This window comes from Siniperca chuatsi, linkage group LG4 (assembly GCF_020085105.1).
Source record: "Siniperca chuatsi isolate FFG_IHB_CAS linkage group LG4, ASM2008510v1, whole genome shotgun sequence".
In the NCBI taxonomy this organism is placed as follows: Eukaryota; Metazoa; Chordata; class Actinopteri; order Centrarchiformes; family Sinipercidae; genus Siniperca; species Siniperca chuatsi.
In genome coordinates this window covers 8,430,988-8,455,807 of record NC_058045.1, presented here as the reverse complement: position 1 = coordinate 8,455,807, position 24,820 = coordinate 8,430,988, and the positions used below count along the sequence as shown (strand labels likewise).

General features: G+C 40.4%; 1 protein-coding gene across 11 annotated transcripts; it reads right to left on the bottom strand.

Moving 5' to 3' along the window:
* Window positions 1–1,691: 1,691 nt before the first annotated feature.
* Window positions 1,692–23,520, bottom strand: LOC122874938 (coiled-coil domain-containing protein 136-like). Of its 11 annotated transcripts, none has more exons than XM_044193510.1 (10): window positions 22,459–23,520; window positions 22,185–22,321; window positions 14,951–15,268; window positions 11,821–11,895; window positions 10,811–11,113; window positions 9,414–9,531; window positions 7,704–7,980; window positions 7,427–7,558; window positions 5,469–5,581; window positions 1,692–4,111 (listed from the first exon to the last, which is right to left on the bottom strand). In XM_044193510.1, the coding sequence occupies exons 2-10, from the start codon at window positions 22,234–22,236 to the stop codon at window positions 4,099–4,101; spliced, it is 1,401 nt and encodes a 466-aa protein (XP_044049445.1). In that variant the 5' UTR covers window positions 22,237–22,321; window positions 22,459–23,520; the 3' UTR covers window positions 1,692–4,098. The 11 variants fall into 11 exon arrangements, 10 of the variants coding, with proteins under 10 accessions (XP_044049445.1, XP_044049446.1, XP_044049443.1 ...); XM_044193511.1 differs by having other exon boundaries at window positions 22,185–22,248; window positions 23,407–23,454; XM_044193508.1 differs by having other exon boundaries at window positions 14,951–15,305; window positions 22,459–22,880.
* Window positions 23,521–24,820: the final 1,300 nt, after the last annotated feature.

Sequence of the window (24,820 nt, the reverse complement as noted above, 5' to 3'; positions counted from 1 at the left end):
TAAATCACATAGAACAATCTGTCTAGTTACTGTAAGACTGTGGCATTAGGATAATTTTATGCTCATCATAAATAATAAAAGTTTGGAAGTAAACTTTAATACCAGTATTTCTAAATCATGTTGTTATCTCCTGGTGTTGTAAGACAGAGATGGCAATAATTCAATTATACCATTTATCATCTCTCTGTAAAACAAACAACAAAATTGTCATATTGACATATCATGGTTCACAGTAAAGTAAAAGTAGCAATATCTGAAGGTAAAAAATATAAGTTAAAGTCGTGAACAGTACAACAAGTCCTTTTACTTTACTTGTCAGTGTCAGTGTTATTTTATAATATTGGATTATTATTACTGATGTGTTACTGTGTATGCAGCATTTTGTAGCAAAGTAAAACAAATTTTTACTACTTTATATACCGCTGGGTAGGTTCATCTATAACAATGCATCATATTTTATTAGCTGACCATACAGTTTGTATTTAAAACCTTGATTTTCAGTAGTTGTTTACTAGTTTCTTATATTTTTCAAATAAGTGTAGTGGAGTAAAAATTACAATATTTGCCACTGAAATGTAGCAGAGTTATAGTTTATAAAGTAGCATAATATGAAAATACTCAAGAACCTTAAAAATGTACTTAAATACAGTACTTGAGTAAACACCACACTGTGTAAATGAATGCTTAGAAAAGTTAAATTGCACCAAAATGTGTGACTGCTTGAGATCAAAATATTTCTCTAAATTTTAAGATTGTTTTTTTTTAATTTAAAATAACTAAAACAAAACACATTTGACTCGATGCATCAAACACAAGTAAACTTTTTAAGATGTGATTTAGAATTCTTTGGTATATATTGTCACATAATAATACAATTTAATCCCACTCTTGATAGGAAGTATAAAGTATGAGTGAACTAAACTAAAAACCAAATCACAGAACTACATCTGTTGACCTGGACACTGTTCACTGGACATTATATCTCCAGAGACTGCCCATGGCTGCTCTCAGAGTCAGCTTTCCACCTATTTTAATTAGCTTTTTCCCTGTTAGTCTGTCAGGTGAATATATTAAATATTTAAGAAGGGATTTGGGGTGAGTTTGCTGGACAGATAGGCCCGAGGACAAGGCCCGGTTGATTAGGTTTCACAGGTGATCTGGATCTGAAATTTCGACCATTAAGACACTTTTTATTTCTTTACCCATAACTCTGACACAGAATATGACAGAAACCTGATTCAGAATCAGCTGGGAATACTTGCAAGCTCTGGAAACTAATTTAACTTAAACCTCAAGTGACAGAAGTTTGTTTAGTGAGGGTTTACGCTAACTGTACCCCATGACTAGATCTGTACATCCAGGCTGCTTTTAGATAATTAGATTCACTTCAACTCAGTAAATCATGAGTCGTGGCAAATGAGTAATGAGTGTAGAGGCCCTCATCAACAACATTGACACACCAGTCCCTGCCATCTGTAAAGAATCTGTGTCTATGAGCATATGTCACGTCTCTGGAGTGAAGTTTATTAATAGCCATTCAACCCATGTAATGTGATGCCAGCAGAGAGATGCTTCTCACTCAGGTTGACTGCTCATGATCTCATGAATGGGATTGCACGACACCTTAAACCATGAGACTGTGACTGCCAGTGAGGCCACCTCCCAAGAAAAGAAAGCTCTCAGACATTGTGTGGGGTGGGTATATTTATTTTCTCAAGTCATTTACAGTACAAAATAGACCTCCAGGTAACAAAATAGCCACAACTATATTGAAAACAACAATGCTATCAATATGTAAAGCAACAAGCTGAGAAACACTGTGCAATATAGAAGCTTGTGAAACTATGATAAAGATAATATCCATGAAATATAAGCTCAGAAATAATGAAATATAATGTTCTGACTCAGACAACATTCAGTTGTTGTACCACTGCAGTCAAAGGGAATTTAATTTGAAACTGATCATTTTTAAATAGACAGCGACAACATTTGCAGTCCAGTGGCACATTATTTCCTTAGTGTATGTTCATATGCAGAAATAACATTGGCCAGGCATTGCTTATCAAGGTTCTGTTTAAAGACAAATGTTTCAGAAAAGACTTCAATACATTTCTGAAATTTAACTGGACTTTTAACTGGACTGGAAAAAACAGAAATCATATTGCTCTTTCTGGCAACTGAGGTCAAATGCAATATAAATGTATGCAATGACTACATCACCTTTGAACAAAGAGGTACTGACAATTATTAGCAATGCTAGTAGTTAATCAGTCAATAACGTCACATTAAATAAACATTTACACAGCATATAATTTGGCTATCAAATATACGATGCTCTTTCAAAATAGAATAAACTTTCTACAAAGCTAGTACAAATGGATTTAAGAAATATCTCTCCCATAGTACTATATGTCACATCTATTTACATGAAATACAAAGTGACAGAATCAGCATAAATTATATATTGTGCTTCTATATGTTTTCTAACATGCTTTTTTCAGTTCTAAAATATTTTCACAAAAACATTTCACAAATGTAAACAATAATAGGAATCCTTCCACATATAAATATATTTATTGTAATTGATGCTTAAACAAGCTAACACCTTCCTATTTACATGTTTTGGAACCACATCAATTTCTAAAATACTCTCACAGCTAACTAACCCTGATCTTTCACTTCAGTCGCATCAGTGGTTTAATCTAGGTGTGACCGGATGTCAATCGGTGTTTATCACATCTGCTGTTCGTTACATGTTACGTGTCGTCAGTAAACAAGGGAATGAATGCGCAACATTTTCACAACCTGTGATCACCATTAATCTAAATAACAGTACTCTTGGAAAAATCAAGCCATTTAAATCCTGCTGGGAGGAAAAAAAGTTGATTTCTCCACTTCCAAATCAATACAGCTCAATCATCCTAGAATTTGCTGAGATATATTTACTAGCACATATTTACTAGCACATAGCAAAACTACAACAAATCATATTGTAAGTCTAATAATGCAGTTGTGGGTGTGAGATTTTAGATTTTCAAAGTGGGTAAGATGAATCAGAAATGCTGCAATGACTCTCTGGTATCTTGGTTAACTGATAATCAAAGGGGAAGGTGGGAGTTGTCTAATTTCAGAGTCAAACACAAGACAATTGTGAGGCAGGTGGACGTGACAGAGCCTGGAGCAAAGCACATAACTGAAAAACACTGAAGAAGAGCTGGCTCCACCCATGAGGGGTAACATCGGGTTAAACATCAGCCTTATACATACACTGAGCTTACAATGACAGGTGCTTAGGTAGCCAAGCCTGTTCTCCTTATAATAGCATGTCATTTGTGTTTACAATGTAAAGAAATCAATTTCAAATTCCAAAGTTGTGTGGGGGAGAAATACAGTGGCAGGATAGTTGGTAATGGTATGTTGTAATAAGTTAATTAATAATTCATAGTCAACTCATTAACAAAAAATGCAAACTGCTCTTTCTGTTAATATTTAAAGGGCATGTGTATATATATTTCAGGGATTTCAGTGCATTAAATGTCCAGACTCCATGTTTGTCATTATTCTCAGAGACATGAACAATATTTAAGCAAACAAATAAATAAATAAACAATGGTTAAATAAATTGAAAACCATTTGGTGCACATTAATAATCAAAACCTTCATTTTATCACATTGTTAGCTAAAGGAGAGAAAATAATAATAATATTCACAGACACAGAGGAGGAATGACACAGCACTAGCATACATTTAGTGGAGTGAGATCATTTCCTCATGTGGGCTCTCTGCAGGTCAATTCATCATCACAGCAGTCTCAAATGACACTGAGCACATCACTCTCTGTGTGCATGTAGTACCTTCTCATTTGAGACAACATTTTCCATACATTTTCTACTACACAGCTGTCAGCTCTATCACATTTACAGAATTCCAGTTCAGTCTATAGACATGGCAGGAGAGACCGAGGGCTGGTCTGAAGCAGACGTCTGTCCCTGTGCAGTTGTTGCCCATCCAATCAACATCGGACGAGAGCTCTCAACAAGCTAGTCATCATTAGTAGCACTGCTGTGGCTGCAGTGATAGTCAAAATGGAGTTCCAACCTACCTCACTCCCCTGAGGGAAGACAGACAAGTCAGTGTTAAGAGTCAGTAGCGGCTATCAATCAGCCATAGATAAACCATTATGGGTTTTAAAGGAATACTTTGACATTTTAGGAAATATACTTAATCACTTTCTTTCAGAGAGTGAGATGAGAAGATTGTTACCACCATCATGCCTGTACATTAAGTATGGAGCTGGAGACAGGAGGCGATTAGCTTAGCTTAGCATAAAAACTGAAGCAAGGGGAAGTAGCTAGCCTAGCTCTGTCCAAAATTCAAAAATACATGTACTGTACCTCTAAAGCTCACTAATTAACATGTTGTATCTTGTTTGTTTTACCTGTACACAAATAGAAATATAAAAACAAGGGTTAGGGTAGGTACGTGTTACTATTTCTTGACGAAACAACTGTTTGTCTGTCCGTCTCCTGGATGTAGTCTCATATCTAATGTACAGACATGAGAGTGGTATCAGTCTTCTCATCTAACTCTTGGCAAGAAAGCAAATAAGCACATTTCCCAAAATTTTGAACTATTCCTGTAAATGACTTATTCAATGCCATTCAAGGAAATATTTTGTTATAATTTGCCAAACTGCCCACCCGCCCCACGTTCAGCTACCATAAATGCTTAATATCATTATTTAACTTCTTTCAAATTTGAACTTTCTTCAGTTTAGACCCTCCCATCCCATCACTCTAAATGAATCTTGAGCAATGATTTATATTAAAGGGTCAGTTCACCCAACTAACACAAAAACATATTTTCCCACTTACCTTTTGTGGTATCGAGCCATGCAGATGCCATGCCCAGGTTTTGTGCCTCCACCCAAACACAACGAAGGTGAATTAAAAAAAAAAATCCAGCAACACATAGTTCCATGATTACTCTGGATAATCCAGAGAATACACTGTCCACAGTTTTCTTTGAACTACTTTCTTCTGAAGACATAGTTCCTATGAAAATTGTTGACAGTGTGAACCAACAGTTTCTGTGAATTATCCAGAGTAAACGGGAACAAAATTCTTTTCACCTATTGTATCGGGGCAAAGGCCCTTTCAGACACAATGCAATTTGCGCAGCGCTCGCCGCTGGCTTCAGTGCACTCTGCGTCCAATGTTCTATCTAGTTGAAAGGGTTTCAGAGTGCAGTGGTGCCATTGTCGCATTGGGTCTGAAAGGGCCTTAAGACAGAATTCTCACAAACGGGTAAATCAAAACCTAAGCAAATAAAACCAAAACTATCTGCACAGCTGGATACGGTGTGTGAGAAACTTTTTTTTTAACGTTATTTGGGTGAAGACTCTTTAATCTGTGTGTAAGAACCATTCGCAGCATTACGCATCAAATGGAGATAAGCTCCTCCCATACCTTGCCCTCTGGGACGCCAGCTCCGACAACCAGCACCAGACCACAGCCACTATTACAATCATTCCTATGAAGGGGATGGAGAGAACAGGGTGCTCAGATGGATGGATGAATCTCTGAGGAGGGAATAAAAACAAACAAGGACCATGGGAATGAAGGGAATGAATGAATGGATAAATTGAGGTATCCAAATAATAAATACACAGATAAAAATGGTGTGACAACAGCACAAATGGACCACCACTACAGATCACTAAATTAAAGGTGTGACATGGTCTATGGCTGTGATATAAAGGGGGAGGGTTGTGATTTACATTTCCTGTTAAACAAACAATGCATAACTTTATGATGACATACACATCAACTCAATGTGAGTATGTGTGAGCAGTCCTATGTGGCATTTATTGGCTGCGTGTGATGTTATGGTGACAGAAAAAGAAAGACATACAGCATGAATGTTGTGACCAGCATGCAGTATGGTGGTATTTTTGTCTCTCTATCCTCGTTTTATAGTTCATTTGTTTTTATGTTTTGCTAAATTTGTTTGTTTGTCATACAGGCTGAGAGGTCATGGACATTCAGAGAACAAGGACAGCATCAGAGACAGGCACGGGTAGACAGTTTGACACAACGCAGAGACATCTCATCACGGCTGTTGCAGACAAAACACAGAGTTTTAGTCCTGTTTGTTTCTAACTACATAAAACATAAAGGACCATATTAGTGTTCACACACATACAGTGTGTTGCATTGCCGCCAACCAATTTCCAAAACATAGCATAGTTTGTTTGTTGTTTTGTTTGTTTGTTTATTTTTTAAAGATTTTTGGATGCATATTTCCTGTCCTTAAAGGTAGCAGTTGGTATCCATTCCTTTTAAAACTGTATGAAAATCAACTAGCAGAATATTGACTCTGTCTTTGCGTGGTAATGCAGTTGTAACCACAGATTGTGCTCAGGTTGATGCGTTCTAGTGCCACACTGTGCTGCGTTCACAAACTGTGTCGTCAAAAAGTCAAACCCAGAGGACAAACAATAAGCAAATATAGACGTCATGAAAAGGACAGGGAATTTGGTGCTGTAGCTTCTTGCGTTAAAAGGTTTTGGGTGTTTGGAGTTTCCCATTAGCACTTGACAACACAAATCCTGCGTGATCTTTCTAAACTATCCATGCTTTCAAAATTATTATTTTGCAATAATAGTGTAACTGTGACAAAAGTAAAACAGGGAACACTGTTAATTGTTTCAACTACCTATTTGAGACATTTCATTTCACTGCAAGTTGACTTTCATACAGCACCTTATTAAATTGAACAGAAGGTAGGAAAAAAGCATTCAAAAATCTAAAGCTCCTTTAATGACTTTTTCTCTATTGAACATATCTGACACCTCGGATTCGGATTTAATGATAAAAAAGGCATTCTTTGCTTGATGCCTGAATGCCTTTTTTGCAGATTTTGTGTTTTTGTCCAACAACAGTATTAAAGCATTGCTGTCACAGAGAAGTTAGAACATAGACACAGCGGGGGGAAAGGTTCCCCAGCCCAAAGCACACAATAAATACTGATATGGGCTGACAGGCCAGGTCAGTTCATATCAAAACATATATTGCTACATTATGAGACACATAAAATGTGGGCTCAACAGACACAGGAAACAGTAGGTGTGATGTTAGGTGTGTTATGTGTTAGTTGACAGTGTAGGTGCAAAGAAAAAGCATCATATTTCTTTAATCATGTAGAAATCATGGCTGGAAATTCTCAAACCTACTTCTAGAGTACAGTAAGTTGACATAAATTTTAAAATAAATGAATTGAGAAACAACACAACCTGCTCTACAGATGCTTCAGGAATCTCCAGTCAAGAATGCAAAACTAACCACATAACTTAACTCCTAAAGATTCTGATTCAGACATCTGATACCAACTGTATACTACTATGTTATTCATGTCTGTCCCTCACCTGAGCCCCCCCTGACAGCTTCTCCAGCTCAGCCTTGCAGCGCTGCAGCTCCTCCTCCAGCTCTTCTCTCTCCTTCTGACTGCTGTCATACAGTACCTGCAGCTCCTGCAGCTCCATCTTCAGACCATCACACTGGAGGACACAGAGGTCAAATTCTCAGTCTTTTCCTTACAGTATTGGACTGACGGCATTTATTGGAATCAATTTTAGTGCATTTGATTGAATGTTTGTTTTATTCATATTTCCAAGGCATTGCTTAGACACTAAGGCATCGTACCTCTCTCTGAACCTGCAAGGCCTTCTCCTCTGCCTGTTTGAGCTGGTCTCTCAGGGAGAAGATCTCCCCGATGCCTCCGTTCCAGCTGGTTGGTGTCACAGGCTTCCCATCAAATGAAATATTCTTCTGGATGGAGGCGTCCACCAGGCGACAGTTCCCAGACTGGGCCATGGTCATGTAGCTCTCTGTCATGACCTCATCTGGGCCAGTCTCTATCTCCTTCCCCTCTGTGCCCTCCCCTGCGTCTTCCTCCTTCAGTGACAGGTAGACACTGGAGCTGGACGGAAGGAGTAATGGTGAGCAAAAACAATATACTTTCAGTTTCAGCTGAAATATCTGAAAGCTCAAAAATGGGCTCCAAATGGGCTAATAGTTTCTGTGATCAAAGGCTACAGAGAGAGCTAGTTAGCATTTTTTTTGCCACATACAGTATGCAGATTTCTTTATGGCGTACACAAAGTCTGATAACTGATGGAGACACTGTTTTTTCATTCTTTGTGTTTCTGTTACAGACATGCCGCCACATATATCCAGCTAAGGATTATTTTAATTTTTAACTAATCAAAATTATTTATTTTTATTATCAGTTAATTGTTATTCTATTAAATGTCAGAAAACAATGAAAAAGTCCCATTGCAATTTCTCATGTTGTTTTGTCTGACCAACAAAAACTAAAACTGAATTTTTTTAATTACATTTTTTTAAAGCAAATCAGACAAAAGCAGCAAATCACATTTTAGAAGCTGGAAATAGAGAATGTTGAGAATGTCATTTTTGTTTGATAATTTTGATTTGAATAATCATTTTTTTTAAATTGTTGATGAAAAAACAATCCCACCATAAGGCCCATTTAGTAGCTCTTCTGGTTCATCATGCTGTTGTTATTGTTACTTCTTGACTCTACAACAGCCTACTGCAAAGTCTCAGAGAAGCCAAATCACTGCACATCTTTAAAAAGCATCTTAAAACTAATTTGTTGTTTTTTTGGCTTTTTCTTGATTTTATTACTATTACTTTGTGGGTTATTTCTCCCTGTTGTATATATTGTCTTCTCTGTCTCTTCTATCTCCCTTTTCTTTTTTCTGTTTCAGTTTCTGTTTCTATGTAACTTCTGTTTTGTGTAGTGCTATAAATAAAGTTAGCTTTCGATGCATCACAAGATCTTCCTAAGCAGATGGAGTAAACCCAGTTCCCGATTTGCTGAGGAAGATCGTGTGATGCATTCAAAAAATGTCAGAACAGCTACTAAATATATCTTATACTTATATCCACTTGGTACTTAATTTATCTGACCTGTATTATAGTGTATTATATTTTTTGCTTAGTACTTCTATTCCTGTGTGCACTGACGTGATAGTGAGCTGCTGTAACAAAAGAATTTCCCCTCGGGGATCAATAAAGTATTTCTGATTCCGATTTTTATTGTGGGGAGATCGTTTCCAAGGTCAAGAATGAACTTTCAATCTCAAAATTGTTGTCAATTCATTTTCTGACAATCTACTAATCAATTAACAAACAAATGGTTTCAGCACTTTTGTGTAATCCCTCGTATGATATTACAGTTTTACTGCAGTGATTAAACAGGTGGCCAGTCTTTTCTAAATGAGACATGATGTGAATGGCTGGGACGAGGGGTAGTATTCCAGAGGGTATCCCCTCCAGCTGATCCAGTAAGCACAGCTGATGAGTGAGCAGTCATTGACCTCTCACCATGTCCTCTGTCTCTGCAGCAGCTGCAGCCTCTCAGAGAGACGTCTGTTGTCCTCCTTCAGGGTCTGACACTCCTCCCTCAGCATACGGCACTCCTCCTTCAGCAGGTCCACGTCACCTGACAGAACAAGGAAGGTCAGAGACAAAGGTATTAAGACGATGCAGGTCAGTAGAGCTCATCTTTAATCTTAACATCATTACAACATGTATAGATTATATTGAAGGAATAGTTTGACATTTTAGGAAATACGCTTATTCGCTTTCTTGCCAAGATGATAAACTTGATACCACTCTCATTATCTGCCTCTTAAATATGAAGTTGTAGCCAGCACCTGTTTAGCTTAGCTTAGCATAAAGACTGGAAACAGGGGGAAACAGCTAGCCTGGCTCTGTCCAACAGTAACAAAATCCACCTACTAGCATCTCTTCAGCCCCCATAATCAAAATATGATATCTCGTTTGTTTAATCCGTACAAAAACCCAAGTGTAAAAATGACATTTTGCCATTTTACACAGGTTATGTGCTGGACCATTTCTTGGCTGGGACCAGTTGCCAAGCAACCAGCAGAGACTCCAGGAAGTTACTGAAAAATCATGCGCATAACCCCCGCGTTAAACCACAGTGTGTCTGCAAGAAAGCAAAGAACCTAAAATGTCAAACTACTCCTTTAAAATGGATGCGAACTGTGAGTTACTTGCATATGAAATACATTTTGGGTGAAGTTTTAAAGAAAGAGCACAACAACTAAATATTATGAACTCCCTCAGTCCCAGCCCAGGCTCAGCTGCAGAGCCCAACGATGACATCACGTGTTAGAAGTGTGTGTCCCTCTCCCTCATGACTTCATGTCCCTGGTATCCTAAATGCACACACACACACACACACACACACACACATCTGCACACACGCACGCACACACACACCACTCCCCTCGCAACACTCAGCAGTCACATTTGTAATTTGTAATATTTATTAAACCCCACAAATGATTTATGTGTTTGACTGCGGGATTCTAACATGATGTGAGCATGGAATAAGAACACCCATAACATCACGCTTTGTTTTGTGTTCAGCCACAAAGACCATGGGCTATTTGTGCAGTAAATAGTAAGCTGGATATATTCCATAGTACAAGCAGAGACAGTAGGTCTTTGTGTTTTTTACTGTGTCCTTCTCACTGATGGCTGTTTACACAAGGTGTGAAGATGAGGTGTAAAACCAAGACTTATTGTATTTTAACTTTGATGTACTGTAAGTAAAACAATATTGTAAGGGAGCAAACTTCCGAAACCACCTCCACCGTCTCTCTCTGACATCCATCTAGACCTGTCTTCTTCGTGTTTTTTCACTTCTGTTTCTACACTGATCTTTCCTCTCCATGCTCCTCGTCCCTCACCCTCTCTCCTCTCTGCCTCCCTGCGCTGGCTTTTCATGCTGATCTCGGCTCTCAGCGTGGTGATCTCCAGTTCGTACTCCTGGGTCTCCTCGCTGAGGCGCTGCAGCTCAGCCCTCCGGCGACACAACTCCTCCTGCAGCGAGGCGATGTCGTTCTCCCTCTCTGCCGCCGCCTCCTCTGCCGTCTGTTGGAGCAGGAGCACCTCCTCCTGAGCCGCACGCAGCTCCTCCTGGGCCTCGATCAGCTCGCTCTCCTTCTCCTCCTCCAGGCTGTCCATCTCCTCCTGCACAGAACGCAGCTGGGCTGTGGGGGAGAGTAGGAGGAGAATGTTAGGTTTTCTTTATGGGGGATGTGTGGGTGAGACAGTATCAGTATGGGTGTATATGTGTGTGTATATGATCTTACCTGAGGTTTTGCAACAGTGGTTTGTGCGTGTGGGTGGTGTGTTCTTGCATGTGTGTGTGTGTGTGTATGTGCTGTATGTGTGGGTACTGTTTGAAAGAGGAGCTGATGTAACAGATGGTAACAGACTTTTTTTTTCAGGGTCAGATTCAGATTATTAGTTTGGTATTTTCAGGAAAGGAAGATCTTCACCATCTCTCACAATAACAACAACAATAGAACAATAATACAAGGTAATGTCAATAAAACCAGTAATAACTCGGTAATAACAGTTTAGACATAGGGCCTAAATTTTGCACAAATGCAGATGCGTCATGAAATAGTTTGGCATTCCCCCAAGTGACCGAAAAATACCTTGCAGCTTTAAAAATAACACTCCGCTCCTCCTTTTTCTATTTTTCTTTGTCTCTTTTTGTTTAAGGGTGTTTTTGCGAGATGGAGTTGTACTGTGTTGATTCTGAGGTGTGTTTTATTCACCCCTTGTGACTGAGCACATAGTTCTATTTAGACTTTTTGAAGAATAATTGTGTCACAAAGAAGACAATGCCCCCAAATCAATAAGCCAAACGATTGCAACTTAATTGCTGAATGTTTCATTATGTTGATACCTTGTAGATTCTGAATCTGGCGTGTGAAGGCTTCAGCCTGATGGGCACTGGCCAGACGCTCATCCTCCAACAGACCTGGTGGAGAGGTGAGGAGAGGAGTGGGGAGGAGTGGGCAGAGAGATAAGAGGAAAATGTCACTTCAGTAGGCCAATAGAAAGATGACAACTTGATAAGCTGTTCAACCTTGAGGCATGACTGGATGACACAAGCAGTTTTACGTCTGTCTGTGTGGTAAATACAATGTGAGCAGGACCATCAGTATTAGTATAAGATTTGTCAGCATATTAATTCATAAATATCCATTTTAACAGTCTTTTCTTCCTGAATCTAATAACTTTTAAGTACAGCAGAACAAAATAAAGCAGATTATTGGCTGCTATTTTCACAGATTTTGGTTTGCTGCTATTTTTGACCTTATATTTCTTTTTGGTTCCTATTAGTATGTCATTCCTATTAGTATGTCATGCAAGTCATTTCTCTGGGCAGATTCACTAGTGGTTTTCATACAACAACAGCTGCTAGTTGAACAGAGGAAGGTCAGTTGAGCCTGCATATTCTTAAAGGATCAATTTACCCAAATTACAAAAAAATAACATATTTTCTTACTTACCCTTAGTGGTATCTAGCCACAGAGATATTTCAAGATGTAGCTCTAATTTTTAGCCACTAGTAGCATGGCTCTAGGGATGGCAATATCAGTCGGTCGGTCCACCACTTTGACTGAAATATCTCAACATCTAGAATAGGTTGCCAGGAAATTTTGTGCAGATATTCGTGAAACCAGAGGATGAAGTCCTCTAGCACAACAGTTAATTTAGTCTGATACTTTATTTTTATCACCAAATACACATCAGCCTCGGCTGTATTTTGTGTTTAGTGCTAATTAGCAAGTATTAGCATCAGCTCTTAGCCTCAACCAACCCTTTAATCAGCAATATCCTGCTTCCGATTCTTCTCCTGCTGGCCATAATGTCATTCCCCCTGAGTAGTTCTCATTTCCTGTCTTCAGATTTTTCCAGCGCTTTTAGTCACACACCCGCCATCCCCTATTATCTACTTGCATCATATTACAAGCAGTAGTAACTGGTGAGTCTAACATGATTGGCAGTTTGCATTAATAATCATCTACAGTCATAGAGATACCCTTGATCTTTACCTACACATCACCTTATGTCATTCTCTGACCATGTACACTCAGGACCCCCACCACCTGCACCCCCCAACAGCTGCCAGCAACCTGAACAGCTGACTGTTCCCAGTGGGTGTTGACCAATAGTGATTTCTTGTTGTGGTCTAGGACACCCAGTCTAGAAGCTTCCCTCAGCATGCACGCAGTTGTCTGAGGAATGCCTCTACCGCTGCCAGACAAACATCTGAACTCACCACACCATGTCTTTTAGTATGACACAGACATATACACACACTCATAAATACTCACACACACACTGAGCTCACTGTAGCCCCATTCCCAAGGCCTTACTCACTGCTAGTGTCCCTGAACATTACCGCTCATCATTTCTAAGGTATGATGTGATGCTCCATTTAGCGGCTATGAGGAACTGACCATGTCAGTGACCGCATATAAACATTTACGCTTCTACATGTTCAACGAGATTGTGATGAACAGGAGATGTCTCGGGTGGAAAATTAAGTTGTCCAAGTGGAGGACAGGGTTTTCTACTGTGGTTGTGTGTAAAGAGTAAAGAAAATGTGAACAATCACTGAGATGCAAAGTGAAATGTTTATTTTGCTGTAATAAAAGTTAAGGTTGAGATTACCCAAACGGGAATCCATTCCCATGACATTTTACAACATAAATGAAGTTGATTCAAAGAGACAGAAGACTCCAGATGGCAGAAGGGCCATAAATTTTTGTGTTTAATTGTGTTTTTGTTTTGTTATTTTTTTAAACTTGTTTTGCTCATTGATAATTCACTTGAGATTAAAAGAAAACTCTGTTATTTGTCAATCTGGATCTTATTCTCACATTTTGTCCACTTTGTTTATTGGCTCTAGATAACATTTTGCCCACCTCCTCCATTGTAGAGATTTGTGAAACCTGGGCTCAAAAAACACAAATGCAAGAATGATGTTGACCGGTTGTAGTAAAATGAGGCCAATTTCACAAAAAGCAAATTGCAAGTACTGTTCACACACAGATTGAAAATGGCGCCAATGCCACGTTTCACAAATGATTGTCGAATGCAAATTGCAGATACATTTACGAGTCAGGCTCTCGCATGCTCATGTCTGGGTTGCAAGTATACTGTTTGTTTTTAATGGTAAATCTTGTCAACATTAAAGGGGGAGGAAATGATCTCACGTTACAAATTTCAGCTTGCATGTTGCAAATTTGGTGAAACATGCCCGTGCATCGTATAGTCAACTTGCCACTGATTTACCCACCATATTTATGCAAGCACACCAGTTTGGTAACATTAGCGTGAGGCTGTGGCTCGCTTTTAATTTAGCTTGGGTTTATACTTGGGAAGTAGCTGCAGCAAGCACAAGAAGAAGTGTCTGCATGCTTCCGAATTGCAAAAGTAAAATAACAAGCTACACACTGTGCAGACTGCATTGAATGCCACTATACAGATATAATAGAAGAATATATTATAGAAGATTCCATTTGTGGGTAATGGTGCTACAACTGCTATACTGTTCACTGCAAGAGCTACAGGGATTTCCAGGGGTTTACTTTAAGTTGGACTCAAAAATACATAAATGTTTGAGATGTAGCTTGTGCTGTAGCTTCTTTGGCTCCTTTACCAAGTTGTTGTGATTTTTGCCTGCATTTCACAAATCTCTATAGCAAAGACGGTGAGTAAAATGTTGTCATGACTAATAGTCATAATGGGCAAAAATATGAGAATAAGACCCAGGTTGACAAATGGCGGAATTTGCCTTTAAATGGCAGAACATTTTCCCAGGATGACAGGATTTAGGGTATATGGAAGATGTTTGCATTTGGTTTCATAGATCCTAATTTCAGGTCAGATGGCTGTTGTTAAATAATGAATAAAAGATTGGGATAAAAGAAGATTAATGTTTCAAGGCATTAAATAATGAATAAATAGTATAAGAATACAGTCTCAGTGGTGACAGCCATATACAAGTCTGGAGGTCTCACCTTGAAGCTCATGGAAGCTCTCCTGGTGTTTGTTGGAGGTCTCTCTGGCATCTTCCAGCTCCAGCAGCAGCTGCAGCACCTGGGCCCTCAGCTCCTCCAGCTCCTGCTCCTCTGTCAGCGGCTCCTGCTCCTTCCTCCTCTTCTCCTCCCCTTCGCCTTCCTCCTCCTTCAGCTTCTTCTCTTCCCCCTCCTCCTCCTGAGCTCTCTCCTGGTCCATCTCCTCCTTCTCGTTGTTCTCCTCCAGGACGCCTCTCTCCTTCGCTGTTATCTCGTTATCCATGGTGGGGCTGCACTCTGCTTTTAGATCGCACAGATCATCTGATGGAAAGATGATAGCGATATTAGAAAGGGATGCCTGACAGGGAAAGAGAGGGAGACAGAAAGAGAGATTTACAGGTGACAAACCTCTCTGTCATCACCCAAAGTCAGTCATGCTTTAAACGCAGCATAGATTGTGTTTTCTTTTGAATCAACAGCACCATCTTGTGATTAAAGTGACATTGAGTCCTTTGTATGCCAACCTCTATTCCACTTGTGTACCTTAATTTAACACACCGATTTAAATATGCAAAATTACTGACAGCCCTCTTACAAGATTAGAGCTGAGATTTTGTTAGAAAGAAAACAAGAAATCCATTCACTTGGGGAAGAATGCAGACTATACTATACAGATTGCATGCCTAAAAATGTCAAACTGTCTAGTGTGTCAAAGTTTTGATACTATGTAGTTGTTAAGTGAGACATTATTAATATAGAACACATGTTGATAACAACTGATTACAAGAAACATACTGTACATCACCCTGTTTTACATTCCTCTTTCGGCACAGTGAATTTGAATTCTGACCAGTAGGTGGAGTGAGTTAGCTGACACAAAGTGGAGAGAGATGGGGGGAAGGTGGGCCTGTATGCTGAAGCAATCACTGTGACTCACCACACAGCAATGCACCTCAAAGTTCATAATAACACAAGCTAGCATAGTAAGAAAGATGTGACAAACACATGTCTTTGTCGTATTACACTGTGTCACGTTACACGGTGGTCTGCCATTTTTATTGTCTTTTGTTTTCCTTGTCCTTGTAGACAGCCCGGGCTGGCTCGGGAGCTGGTAATCTGGGCCTGTAAAGCCCAGTGAGACATTGTATAACATGTAGGGCTATACAAATAAACCTGATTTGACATTATAACAGCTGTTGCTTGCTAGAGCCGCACAGACAAATGCAGAGCAGGTCAGAAAACTAGAAGGGAGGGCATCTTTTACAGCTCATGATGGTAAATTCCCATTTGATGAGGGAGAAAAGCCTTTTCCCATTAGTCAGATGAGATTTGCTGTGAGGCAGGAAAGACCAGAGCTTTAAATGGAGATTATATTCACAATGTTAGTTTGCTCTCGGGTACAGTTAAAAAGTAGAAGATCACTTGTACCTCAATAACTGTCTCAACCCAGAAAATTCTGCTTCAATCTTACACACTGGCCTGCTCTCATTTCTCTTTTACTTCTCAATAACATGCAACAACAAGTCCATCTCAGAAATAAATTGATATGTAGTATCAGACATTCATGTTTGAGTGGTTTCCAAGTGCCTCACAATTCCTGTTTGTACTCAGACAGTGTGAGGATGGGAGAGGGGAATGGTGTTTGCCGAAAGATGGGAATAGAGAGATGTGACGATAAAAAAAGGTGCAGCAGGGGACAGAGTGAAGCATTAACTAAAGATCTACCTAATTAAGAGTGATGCTCACCGCTGTAATCTTGGCTCAGGGGATGCTTCCATTTCTTGTGGTAATTATTTCTCTGCCTTGTTGTTCCCCTCACTAGATGTAACTATTTCCATCACACGCACATGCAACATATTATTTTATCATATATGTGTGTCATTAGCAGCAGGCTGCATCCTTATTCCTTTCTGTCTTATAATAATGTTCATTTAAACAATGCAGCCCCTGAGAGGTGTGTGAGCGGTTTCATGAGCACTGAGCTATTTTATCATTAAACTTTGATGCTGCTGTAATGAGTTAGTCATAAAGAAGAGAGCTGGAGCTGCTTGTATAGCCAGCGGCAGCTAAAGGCCATCAAGAGACAAAAGGCTTCCCACTGAATATCACTCACATCCAAATCCTTCAGGGTGTAATAACTCGGAAAGCTTTGGCTCATGTGATTTGTGCTGTATTTTAGTTCTTTGGTTTTGTAGATGTAGCATTCAGACTGTCCTCCAATGATCACAAACTATAGCTGATCAGAAACAAACTGTGATACTGTAGTCAGATTACAGTGAAAACACGGCAAGAATGAAGTATAGCACTCACTTTTTACACACTTTCTGCACTGCTGCTGGGCTTTCAGAAATTGTTTAGGACGTCCACTAATACTGGACAGATGTGGTGGGCAAGAAAACCCTTCTCAACTTTCATTAACTTCCTGTGACAGCATCTTTGCAAAGGAATTAGCCTCTACCTTATTATGGCACCTCTCAACATATTATTCTGTGCCCATCAACTCTACAAAACCTATTTACAGAGCCACCCCTACTAGCTTTTCCCAACAGCTTGTTAATCATTTCTCTCCTTAAAGAAGCTTTATCACCTCACCTTGTGAGTGAATGTCAAACACACTGTGCAGCAGAATCAGCTGCAGTGACCACTTCACTGCATACTTGGCACAGTGCTGGTCTTTAGTCACGCAGGGATTGCATTAGACATGGATGCTGCATGCATATAAGAGCAGGGACGGGCTGGAGAGTCATCTCAGGAGCAGTGTTACAGCTCCAGGGAGAGGATGGCTTTATCTAGCCACAGCACATTCCTTCGTAATCACATTGCAGCAAAACACATTGAGAATGTCACTGCAAACATTGTGCCGAGACAACAAGCAGGCTGAGTGTTCTTTGTCAGCATCTCGGAATAGCTGTCTGGGATTACATTTAAACATTAATGTGGCAACACAAGTCCTTTGTTTTGCTTCCGATTTGGTGTTCTGTGATGGAGTGAGGAGTGTAATGAAATTTGCACTTTGCAAAATTGAGGAGCAGAGTGAGGATTTTAGCAAACAGAGGCATGCTGGGAGATGCATGGAAGTGGGACATACAGCTGCTTTAACCTGGCACTAAAGGAAAGCCTTTCTCCATAAAACAATTAGTGTTATTCTGCAGTTAGAGTTCTGTACATTAAATATGCAGCAAATACTGAAACTCAATCTTACAGTGTGATAGAGTAGATAGCAATATACTGAACAAGATATATCTGCATAGGGATTGCATAAGGTCATTTTACCTTAACACGTTTTTTCCAAACTTGATCTTCATTTTTCATACTGCTTTATGTAATCAGGTGCTATATGATTTAAAATGTGGTGCAAAGCATTTTTCAAGAGAACTCACTCCATTCTCTCCCTGTGACTGCTAGTTAAATATCTAATTTGATGGTATTGAGAGGAACATCTGGAGTCAAATCAGCTGTGAAAAGAAATGACAGCTCACTGAAACAGGAGCTGGAGGCTGTCTATAGGTGTGGTGAGATGGGTGCCTTGTGCTGAACCAAGCTTGACAGGTGTGCATGAGTATATATTGTGTGTGGACACCTCTTTATGCTCATGTACTTGTACCTGTGTCCGTATATACACTATGTGCAGGCTTGTGTATCACTTGTGTTGTATGATCTCTGAGCCCCACTTCTGGTGAGCCTATATATACATATATGATCATACAAGTCTGCTATGTTTAAGCTGCATGTGTTAAGAATGTGTACATACGCTATGGATCCCTGCAGCTGTGTAGGAGGCTATGCATAATGCACACCACCCCCCTCCTACCCCAGCTTTGAAGCAAGCCCAGCACTGATGTTGTAGCTTTTCCCCTGCACTGGCACACTTCCTCAGCAACACATAAGACGGAGCAGGGAGGGGTGTCAAAAAAGATGTAGAGACTGTGTGAGAGCAAAAGGGGAAAGGAGGAGAAGACAATAAAAGAGATGCAAGGAAGGAGAAGGTGTTATGATATGGCCTGAGGGCACTCCAGCTGCTCCCTTCCTCATGAAACTAACAGGTGTCATGTGAAGCCATACACTACTTCATCTCCATGGTGACCTCTGCACACCAACAACCCAGGGGTCCACCATATGGAAAATCCCCGTGGTAATAAAGCTGTGTTTTTGTCCACAGCTTTGCTTACAATGGAAACCTCTCTGTTTGCCATTTGCTCTTCCCCACAGAGAAGCCCAAGTGATCTTATCGGGTGTCCCTTCATGAAGCCCACACAGTGAAGTCACCATCATATGAGATTTGCTGACTTCAAACTGCGCAAGACTCAACAGCTCCAGATGCGTAGTGAACTACAGGGGTGGAGGTCTGTTGAGGTTAATGTGAGTTTATCTCTTTCTCTCTCAGTACTTTGAGCCAAAAAAAAATTCCAGGAAGAGTGAGGAACAACAGCAGCAGGAGAAGACCAGAAAAGAAACTGCAACCACAAGCACCCAAGAGTTGGACTGACTTAATGAGCCACTCTGTTATTTAAATGGCAAAATCCAATGTTTGCACATTCAAAGGGAAATAAGAGAAAGTGGGTCAACAGAATAGAGATGCATTGCACTATAATTTGGCCTCATTAGATGAGCATGCACAAAAACTGTGTCAGTGTGTATATACGGTAGGCAATTGATTCAGGAAATATGCTTTTTTATGGTAACGTGTGGTGGTGCAGTATGAGTGTGTTGTTCTTGTTGTGTAGCTATTGCATTAAGGGATATTAATAGCGACAGATAAAGCATGAAAACAAGTGATACGGTAATAATCCATTTGATCACAAATCAGTGCCTCCCACCTGAAAGCAATCTCTCTGGAAGGTTTAACATCACTTAAATCACAGAGGAAAGAGAGGATACCACAGCTCAACATGTAGCTGCCAAATTCAAAAAGGATAAAGACCCAGAGGGAGAGAGATGGCGCACTAATGATAGGTTGACAATGCCGAGCATTTCTGCAAGGGAGAAGAAAAGTTGTTGTTTTTTTTAAATCCATAGAATAAGCTGCATGAAGAGGCCGCATGAGTTCATGAACCTTCTCTATTTGCTCAAAAGTTTAAAAAAATGTTCCATTATGCAATCAAGACAGTAATAATAAAAAAACATGTGGCACATTCCATTTTGTCAGGGACGTGGAGAGTGCCTTGAAAGCCAGTTTTAAAATGAAATGTTAAACACTGATGTGAGAATCTCACATTGTTGTTTTTCTCAGATGTCTCTGCTGCTCCCAGATTTACTAAGTTTGTCTAAGGCAGCAACTTTGCTGTTTATTAGTTCCAGAGAAATCCTGTTTGTGCACCCTTCACCGCTGATGTGAAATTCACAACGTGAGGGCACAACACTGGAGAGGAGTGGAGGGAAAGCAGGAGAGGACAGGAGAGAAATGCTGTGTGGGCTGAGGCACTGGCAGGTGCAAAGGTTTGTGTGTGTCTATGCATACGCATACACGTGCATGTGTGTGTTGGAGGGTGTGTGGGCGTTGAAGAGAGCAGAGGATTGCAATTGAAAGAGGGGGAAGAGATATTGAGTGGGAAAGCAGAGAGAAGGATGGAGAGAGATGTGGTTGGCAATTTGTGCAAGTGGGAGGAACAATATGGTGGCCAATGGTTGTAAGATACACAGACAGCTTGCAAATGTCAAATCAGCCTCTGATGGTTTTATTGATCAGTGGGAGCGTGTGTTTGTGTGAGAACATCTGTATTCCCTGTTGGTAGGTGTAGCAAATGTTTTTATAAGCATTTCTTCTAGTGCAGTGTGGTATTCATTCCCAGCAGGATTGAAAAAGCATTGAAAATAAAAGCGAAGAAAATAACTACTGTTCAGAACAAATCCACCTTTGTTTTTCAGAACAAAATATGGTTTAGTCTGAAGAACTTAAACTGATGTCTAGCTAGAATTGACCTCAGCCAGGACAGAATAAATGCACTTAATCCATTTAGATCCCCAAGTGTATGTAATTCAAAAGTTCAAACTAGCCGTCGCTCAATCCACTTTTCGTTTGCTTTATGTCTATCCTTATTACTGTCAATCAGTCAGGATTCATGCAACATTAAGCCAGACACTTGCCATCACTAGACGCTGAATTTCCGCCTTTAAAAGCATGCTTCAGGCTGTGATAAAAGGAAAGAGGTCCCCAGAGTTAAGATAACAGGAACAAGCTTGGAAGGAAGGAAGAATTTCTCCTGAGACAGCATCCATGTTATGATGGTCAATACACAGGCTTCAGCATAATAAATGTAATGAAGGAAATTACTCACTGAACATTTATAACAGAAGTGAGTCTACAGCTAACTTTGCAGAGCGGGGGCTTAATCCACCAAATACATGTTATTGAAAGTTCAATTTTAGGATAGTACTACACAGGAAAAGAAAGCCAGATTCTGGCAACCTGGCCACTGGTCAAAGGGTTGTTGACCCTGAGCCCCTCCACACCAATAAACATCCTCCTAGCAGTGTCCCACACAGAGCTGCTCTGTCTGCACGGCCATTCAAAACACGCAGAAAACACACTCTTCTTCCTTGTTGGGACACACAGACACAAAAAACATTCCACACATTCTTCCCTTAACTGTTGCACAGTACTGATTCTGTATGAGGCAAAAAAAGATGCATTGTGCCAAACATACAGCAACATTCAGTGGTACAAACAATCTTAACAGCAGCTGTCCAACACACCCACTATATGCTAAGCGAGTCTTCCACAAGAATTAATTTGTGAGATGAAAACAATCTAAGCATAAAGTATAGAAAGAATTCAAATCTGAACTAAAATAACATCCAACATTGCATGACTCCACATTGCATACATTCTCACTCAGCCTCAGAATAACATATGCAACACCTAACACAGCCCAGACTAATGACTAATGCCATCCATCCTTTACCTGGCACCATGTAGCCTCCATCAAATGTCCACAGATGCCACAGCTGACAGTAATGCCCTCTCGTCAGTCTGTCAGCTCGACCACAGCTCCTAATAAAGACGGGCTTCCACAATAATGTCCCCACCTCCTACCACCTGACCACCTCTCTCCAGCTCCCCCGCCTACTCAGTTCACCACCCCATCCCTCACTTTAGGTGTAAACACAGAGATAACATTGACCCTCTACCTTTTCGGCTGATCATATCTATCTGTAGTGCAGGGCTAAAAATATCCACACGGCATCCAACTGCACAGAATTGCAGATAAACACACACTGACAAAACAGCTGCACAGACCTGTAGAGTCCAAAGCCTCCTCGATGAGTGGAGGTAAACGCAGTCCATCCATATCCCCCTGTAGCTGCAGCAAAGAGGGAGAGACAGAGAAAGAGAGTGGGCGAGAGAGGGTCAGAGGCTCCACACGCCCACCTCAGCTGCATGGAGAGAGAGAGAGAGAGAGAGAGAGAGAGAGAGAGAGAGAGAAACACACGGAAAGTATTGAGCACAGCGTCAAGTACTCGCACACACACGCAAGCTTCAATGCATATACACACACACAAACAGGCTGTACCTCGGGAGAATTTGGGAGTATCCAGGGAGCTGAAGGCTGAGTTCTGGAGCGTGGGAGAGATGCCGAGAGGGAAGAGGGGAGGAGCAGAGTGGAGGGAAAGATGCTGTTTTCTAGACGGCAAGCTCCGTCTCCCTGCACAGACCTCCCTCTCTCTCACACACACACAAACACACACTCTCTCTCCCTGCCTGGTTTACACTCTTAACTATTTCTGCTCTCTTCTTCAACTTCTTCCCTCTTTTCGGTGCCTCTTATTGCTTTCCCCCCCCCACCACCACCTTTTGTCTTTATTATGGATATATACCATAGACTAATACATACTCAATGCCATACTCAATGCCTAACCATCATTACACTTGTAACTTATGATTGTAACATCATTACACATGTTCTGTCTAAGGGAACCCATAGATGGGTACACACAAAAACAATATACTGTACACAGATACACCAAAAATGAAGATTAAAATAAGGTCTATATATTAAGATACAGAAATGTTTCCAAAAATCTTGATATTACAGTAGACCTTATCAAGTGTTAAATAATTTGAGATCCACCAGTGTGAAAGAGTGGCAAAATAGTAGATCTCCAGTGAATGGCAATGCATTTAGCTGCCAAATGCTGAATCTATTTATATATTTTATCATGTAAATTCCAACTGGCTTGTCTAGTTCCTAATAAACAAAGTCAAGGGTTTGAATATATATTAAGATGAGTGCAGAGATTAAATATGACAAAGAGATAAAATATGACAACAAACAACAAACAGATTTCCAAAAGGAGCTCATGCAGAGGATCACAGGACCAAAACATATGCAAACTACGTCTTTGCTTCTTACAGCGTTCGCCATTTATCTGTACTTTCCTGCACACACAAACACACACACACATGCTTCCTCAAACCCTCATGTATGTTTGCCCTTGGCCCCTAAGCCAAATTAATTTACCTATAATGAGATCCAGACAGGCTGTTGCAGTGGAGGCTGACAGCTACAGTTGCAGATTACTGATCACTTCCCCTCCATTGTTCATTTCCTCCCCTCCTCTTGGTGACTCTCTCTCTCTCTCTCTCTCTCTCTCTCTCTGTTTACTGCTAATGAACAGTGGCTCTTATGCTATAAACAGCATCTGAACCCCCCCTCCATTTTCATCACTACCCTTCACACACATTTCTTTCTCTCTCTGTCTGTCTCTCTCTCTGTCTGTTTCAGCTGTTCTCACATCTGGCAACTTCTGTGTAGTACATAAGGAGCCAGAAAAGTGTGGTATGCTGTGAAACAGTCTGAAAACATGTCAGCGTAGAGAGTGAAATGAAAGGAGGGCCAGGCTTAACCGTTAGCTGGCCCAGTAGGAGGATATTCCTATCACAGCACTGTCAGAGAGCAGGAAGTGCTTTGCAGATGTACACACACACAAACACTATAGTCACACACATATGGAACCTGCTGACATCTGAAAGAGGATGTAAAAAAAATAATAAAAACAGAAGTTTTTGTAACGGAAATAGAAAGAGGCAGGCAGTCTGTGTCTTGAGTGATGTGCTTGTTTGTACCTGTGATAAACAGCAAGTGATTTCTCAGGGACAGACAACAAGTAACTAGAGATAAAAGGTACCAGATTCAAAAGATTGATGCCTGCTTATAAGCATTTCCTTCACATCCTTTAATTTGGCTCTGTGCAGCTTTCCTCAGGCAGCTAGCTGTAATCCCCAGACAAGGAGACTGAGCATGGAGCCATCTTTCAACTTGAAGTCGTCCCACAGTCTTCTTAACACACACAATAACAGCCCCCCACACAGACACACACAGGAAGGGAGAGCTGTGGAGTGGAGAAAGTTGGCTGACAAGGTGTTGATAATGAGCTGACAATGTCTGGCTTCAATCCACCCGTGTCACTCTAGTGTGGCAGGAGCCTGGGTACAGAGCAGAAGGAATGCAGATACCATCAAACCATGGTCAAACACTAAAATAATTCTCAATGTTTGTTTAAAACTGCTTGCTGAATCAGATGGGCGGAATGTAAGTGCCTCATATAGACTTAGAGCTATAAAGTACACTAGGATGATTGTTAAATGCTGTGCTGTTGGAAGATACACTCCAAATTTTCTTTGCAGCAATCCCCACCCATACTCTAGCTATACCTAAAAAAATAAGAATATATTGGAAAATCAAACTACAAAAAGTATCTATAATGTCCTTCTACCAAGGTCTGATCGCCCTGCAGTAGGAGTGTGTTAGAGATGAGCTGTTTGTTCTATAACAGAGAGAGCGAAAAGAGAGAGCTTTCCCACTGAGTGTGAGGTCATACGCAGGGAATCTATCCACTCCACTCATACTGTGGTCTTTGTTTTGTCCAGATTCA

Bases quoted from the DNA above. Each gene is read 5' to 3' on its own strand.
- LOC122874938 (XM_044193508.1), bottom strand. From the start codon at position 22,232: ATGGACTGCGTTTACCTCCACTCATCGAGGAGGCTTTGGACTCTACAG. The intron at 11,114-11,820 runs GTATCAACATAA...TCTCCCCCACAG, and splicing joins CCAGATTCAGAATCTACAAG to CCCAGCTGCGTTCTGTGCAG. The intron at 9,532-10,810 runs GTGAGGGACGAG...TTGTTCTGTCAG, and splicing joins GGAGGCAGAGAGGAGAGAGG to GTGACGTGGACCTGCTGAAG.